The following is a 6000-nucleotide window of genomic DNA, read 5'->3' on the forward strand; positions in this document are numbered from 1 at the left end:
CATATCTATCTGCCATGCTGATTTAATGGGTTTGAACCCTAGTGTGATGTGAGCCAGGGCTGTGTATTTTCCGCTGAAGAGCAGCTAACGCAGTTAATATTCTCGTGTGGGGGCTTGCTACCTTTCAACATGGAAACAGTAATATTAATTACATAGGTATCATGAATTTTGTGTAAGTGTATACGTGAGATGGGAGTCAGCAGTAGTAAAATCAGCTGTAGAAAGATTGAAGCATCAAAAATTATGTTTAGATTATGCTTTCTTATAGAGCATAATATATTAGATTGCTCCTTACTAACTTGCTCCAACTTCTTCTTCCTAAGGCCTTAAGCAGTCACACTGCGTTCACCAAACAGAGTGAACAGCTTGGAACCGAGGAGGGAGAAGTAGAAGAGATGGACACCTTAGATCCTCAGACTGGCCTATTCTACAGATCTGCCCTGACACAATCGCAGGCACAAAAACAGCAAAAACTGAGTCAGCCGCAGCTGGAACAGACTCAACTGCAAGTGAAAACTCTGCAATGTTTCCAGACTAAGCAGAAGCAGACAATCCACCTGCAGGCCGATCAAATCCAGCACAAACTCCCACAAATGCCCCAGCTTTCTATAAGGCATCAAAAGCTAACCCCCCTGCAGCAAGAGCAAGCACAGACCAAACCAGATGCACAGCATCCCCCCCACCACATGATGGCCAAAGAAAGGCAGCTTCCTACCTTAGTGGCGCAGCCACAGCAAACTGTAGTACAGGTGCTTGCAGTAAAAACCACGCAGCAGCTGCCCAAACTGCAACAGGCACCAACGGCACAAAAAATCTACATGCAACCCCAACCCCCCCAGAGTCAAATGCAGCTACCTGCCTCTTCAGAGAAACAGCCAGCAAGCCAGGTAACGGAATATTGATAGCATGCAAAATACACGTCGCTGTTCAAGGAAAAAAATCTAAACACCAACCCTGTCGCTGTAGCAGTGTTTTGTCCTGGCAAGAGAGAACTCCTCATTCCGCTGATCTTAATTACCCCATCAGAAGGTTGACACTAGGAAAGAGAAGCACATGTGTTATAGGGGAAAAATCCGTAGAGCTCACAAACGTGTTTTGTTGGACAGTTTTTATGAATTTCTGCCACCACCGGTGCATGGAATTTGTCCCTAATTATTTTCTTCCTTTTTTTTTTTTTTTTTTAGATATGACACATGATTAATTTCCGTTCCCGTAGCACTTTTTATTTCTGTGGAAATAAAGATGAATACACTGCAGTCTCCTAAGGCTCTCCATTGTACATCTTCCTTTGTAGTTTACATCTTCCTGAAGTTCAGTGGCTTTCATGTACAAGAGTAAATTCATTTTCCTTGGGAGGGGAAAATGAAACAACTAAGGAACATGGAAAAACATATATATTTTAACTCCAGAAAAGTACAAATTCTTTGTCCCTTTCAGGAGTACATGTGAAAACAAGAGAGTTAACAAATGTCACTTGGGGATGTAAATCCCAAAGGAAAACGAGGCTGCTGTGGTATTACACTGCTACAATCCTTATCTAGCAGCCCAAAGAGCTGCGTTTCCCCAGGCTTCAATTACCTGTTGCCATCTCCTTGCTAATTCCTTTGTTAAAACACTGAGTTTCAACTGTCTTCTTAATAGCAAGTATGTTGTTTGTGCCAATACTGTCCTTGGAAATATTGATTAGATTTTCAATAATTAAAAAAAAATCTAGCTGTAATGTGAACAACAAAAATTTGATTTTCAGGTGCAGCAAGCATCCAATTATAACTCAAGGATCCACTGTTACAAAGATAACTTTTGAGGGGCATCAACCTCCTGTTTCAAAGGTAGCAGGTGGCAGTTGTGTGCCCAAACTGGCATTGCCAGTTACAGTTTCCCATGCAGGCATCCATGAAGAGAGCAGTAGCAGACATTTTGAGAATGTCTATGGTGGTGGAAGCTCAGATTGATACAAATGTAGAAACTGTGATAGTGGATCCGCAAAATCAAGGCCATGTCCAGTAGTAAACCTGCTAGCGAAGCAGAGTCGTCACCTTGTACCCAGGTGCCGAGGGTGGCTGCAGTAGGGATGACGGCAACTTCCATCCCCCAGCAACAGACATGTAAAGAATCCAGTTCAAGTCCTCCTGCTGTTGGTCCTACTATAACAGAGAGGAAACTCGATGCACAAGGAATGCCTACAACAAACCAGTTTATACACATTCAGAATGTATCACAAAAGAAAGCTGAAGAGAGTTCATCAGAAATTGTTATCCAGGTAAGAGAAGACCAAAGCAAATAAGGCAAAGATTTAGCAGAGCAAACTTGCTTTGTCTAATGTCGTGATAGCAGCTGAACAATGTTCAAGTACTTTTTGTTTTTTCTTCAGTTTTTGCTTTTTCTACTCTTAGGCTTGCAATGGGTTACTGCTCCACAGTATGTAGCTCTTGTTAAAATGAGCTCAGGTTTCTTCAGCATTGTCATTCATGGTGTTCTCAGTGTCTTCCTTTGCTTTTCTGTTAAGAAAACAAAGCAAGTTCATCTATTCCAAAGTGCTTTACTTTGAAACGTTTCAAACATGACCATCACTGCCTACAATGGATCCATGATCTAGATTTTTTTATGCCATTTAATGAGTATAAAATGAGTTTGGGCAGAAAATGAAGTAGAGGGGTTCTGCTGACTGGATGGGAAAGTTCAGTAAATGAAGTCTGGATTCACAAGTTTGTAAACTGTGTATAAACAGTCTTTTCACTTTTAAGATAAAATGACTTTAAACCTTTAAATGCTTGGAATCGTTGCCTATTTGATGATTGATATTTTAATTGATTTTGCTATCTTAAATATGATGTTTTGTGATGTAGCACGTGGTCAGAGAGTCAACTGGTGAGGTATTGCAGTCATCTGAGGTCTCCTAGTGTTATATATGAATTGTTGCAGACAAGTTGGCAGTGTATCTGTTTACAGAAATGAAGTGTGGATTGAATTGGTTTTATTGTGTATCGTGTTACAGTGAAATACTTTTGATGGGGAAAACTGTGTACAGAGCATTCAAATTTTTCTTGTCACTTTGTAAACTCTTCATTGCAGCTAACTTGGCTTTTGTGCAATCCCTAGTCCTTACTTCCTTAAATAGACCAAAGGAAATTTCTATTTTCTATACCTTGAGATGTTGATTATCTTCATGGCATGCTACAGACTTTTTCAAAGTCAGAACACTGCCCAGGTCTTGAATTGTGTAAAGATGTAGACTGAATTTCCAGGACCAGAAAAAGTAGAACAGCCTAGATCTGTTTTGTTTCTATAGTGCAGTGCTACTGCAGCACTGAACAGGGTCAGAGCTTGTATCACATACAAGAAATAGAGCTATTCCATAGATCTGAATGCTCAGCTGAGAAAAATATAAGATGTTGAAGAGTATTCTCTCTTGCTTTGCATTTGGAGAGTGATGAGTGGTGGCAATCAGTGGTTTTGCTGCAATTCTGTCTCAGACCTTTAGTGAAGGTCCAAGCCCACGATCAGTGCCCTAACGAAGCACTCAAACGTCATCTTTCACAACCTCATCTTGTGAAAGGGTCCTTTGAAGCTCTGACAAATGTTTGCAACAGGCGTTAGCTAGGAAAAATTACTCTTGGAAAACTGAATAGCCCTTTTCCATGAGTTCCTGCGCCTGCTGAGATGCCTTTGCCTGCCAAAGCTGTGCATGTTAGAACTTAAATCTTTCTCCTTTTTTTCAGACTATCCCTCGATATTCCATCCCTTGTCACTCCAGCTCCAACGTGGTAGTGGAACCCAGCGGGCTCCTGGAGCTCAACAACTTCACCAGTCAGCGTCTCGATGATGAGGAGACTGCAGTGGAGCAAGACGTGGACAGTAGCGCCGAGGATGGCACTGAGCCCAGCCCCTCTCAGAGTTCTGCTGAACAGTCCTAAGGAATGGGGACGCTGGAGTGCACTTTAACCTATCTGGGGATTTGTGTATCCCAGATGCCCTTGTTTTGTGATGTCTTAGAGCACTTTGCCTATTAGAGTTGTTCATTGGACCCTTGAAGCATCAGTGTGTTTTAACAAGACAGTATTGCAAAAGCTGCATCTTAGAAATTGTTTCCAAAAGAAAAAGAGGTATAGTTACTGAGATATAGTAATCCCGTGACAGTGGAATGTACTCCTGATAACAAGCAAATCTGCAGCGAATTCTACAGCCCGTGCTATTGAAGCCCTTGCCCAGATACTGAAAGAGCTTTCATTGAAAAGGGATCTTTAATTTGCTGCGTCTTTTTGTTAGCTGCTGAGCAAAACACCATCAAAGAAGAGAATGTGTAATAAATATTTGTATTTTTAAATAGCATGTGAGAGAAACTGTCTCTGACAGTGCTGGAGAAGCCCCAGGAGTTTTGGAATTGGTTAGCTTTCTTGCACTTGTGCTCACTTAGAGTTAAGATTTTTTCATAAGCCGAAAAATATAGTTTATTTTTTTAAAATTCTTGTTGTTGAATGTTTGGAAATAAGCAAAATCACTAACTGGTAGCAGTGTGGATTTGCTCGTGGGTTTTTGTTTTCATGCTTTACAGGAATTAGGGTAACGGTGTACGAGCTGTTTCTTCGTGCCATAAGCACATGAAATGCTCATCGGCTCTAGTTGATCTCTGATTATTTATTTAAAACTTAAAGTGAGTCCAAGTTGTTTAAAAAGTTCCTGTTAAACAGGCAGGTGTGTAAATTCTAGTACAAAAGGGTTGTGGGGGATGTATTTTGCTATATATCCATTTTTCAAAACTGGGGGATAAGTGGTTCCACGTCTTTAAAAGCTGAACCTCGGAGCTTAGAAGTGAGCGAAGGCTTTTAAAAAATCTGTATTTTACTCTGACATGCTGTTTTTAAAGCGACCACTTGGGGAGTTTCGATGCTGAGATCAGTAAACAGTGGTGGGTCTCTGAAATCAGCCTTATGACTTGGCTTGTTGAAGCAATACATTGGGTTTCTGTGATAGTTACAAGCCACAGAGAGGGGGGTGTGGGTTCGGATGGGATATGAGAACCAGTTTTAATACGTTCTGCTAATGAAGACAATACTTTTTTGTTTTGAAATGTATATAAAAAAAACACGTTTTTAACTGTTTTGTATAGATTTCATTATAAATAACTAAGCATTTTAAGACTTTGACATATCATTTAATTGTATATACATCTATCAGCCTAACTGCCCACTTTTTGGTGCTGGAGTACTACTGTAAGTAGATTTCATCCAAAGTCTAATACAGTTTTTTGCGTCAGTCTTTTTTTTAAGCTGTGATTTTACTGTTGATATTGTAGTTACGATTAAATTCAAACTAGAGTGACTCAAACAGAAAATACAAAACCTAAAACGTTGCTTTTCCTTGTCCTGAATATCCATGTATGTCAGAACGTGCAGAATCCCCTAGATGGTGCTGTTGCTTCTTCATCTAACCTCAGTTATATTTTAAAGGAAGTCCTTACGATTTTCATAAGGCGTTTTCTTCTCTGTTCTCTTCCATTGCCATTGATTCTGAATCACATTTTTATTATGGTCGAGAGATGAATTTATCAATATGCAAAAGCTTAATTTCATTTCTTTCTTGCGTTACCTTTATGTTGGAATAGATTTCTGTTCTGCTTAATGTTCAGAATGGATAAGAATTTATGTGAGGTGAAACATAGCATTTGTCAAGTTAAAAGAAAAACCTTACCAGCGTGCCATTCTAAGCTGTTCAGGTTGACTAGTTGTCTGGGAGCTGTCACTCTTGAGGAATAATTCTGACCAGCAAGAGTGTCTTGAGTTATGATCTCAGGCCTCAAATTTTCCTCTGGCTTGGATCACGTTTTTGCTGTCTCCTGGAATCTTGTTGTGTTCACAGCATTCCTGCCATAATCAAGATCTGAAAGGCCATAAAAAGAAAAAGCAGAGCGAGGTTTTTCTTCAGCACATTTGTGCAAAAATGTTGCCATAAGTTCTAGTTTCACATTTAGGTTCACCCAGTGGGGTGGTGGAGTCACCATCC

General features: G+C 40.2%; 1 protein-coding gene across 1 annotated transcript in view; it reads left to right on the forward strand.

The window, feature by feature from the left end:
• The window catches only part of EMSY (EMSY transcriptional repressor, BRCA2 interacting), a 39043-nt gene extending 33697 nt beyond the window's left edge, over window positions 1–5346 (forward strand). Inside the window, 5 exon segments of the mRNA XM_042862525.1 lie at window positions 324–887; window positions 1758–1873; window positions 1875–1989; window positions 1991–2260; window positions 3720–5346. Of these exon segments, the coding sequence (XP_042718459.1) occupies window positions 324–887; window positions 1758–1873; window positions 1875–1989; window positions 1991–2260; window positions 3720–3914 (1260 nt within the window). The 3' untranslated portion in view covers window positions 3915–5346.
• Window positions 5347–6000: the final 654 nt, after the last annotated feature.

Source organism: Lagopus leucura, unplaced genomic scaffold (genome assembly GCF_019238085.1).
Source record: "Lagopus leucura isolate 7727_CA_CO unplaced genomic scaffold, USGS_WTPT01 Super-Scaffold_702, whole genome shotgun sequence".
Taxonomy (NCBI): domain Eukaryota; kingdom Metazoa; phylum Chordata; class Aves; order Galliformes; family Phasianidae; genus Lagopus; species Lagopus leucura.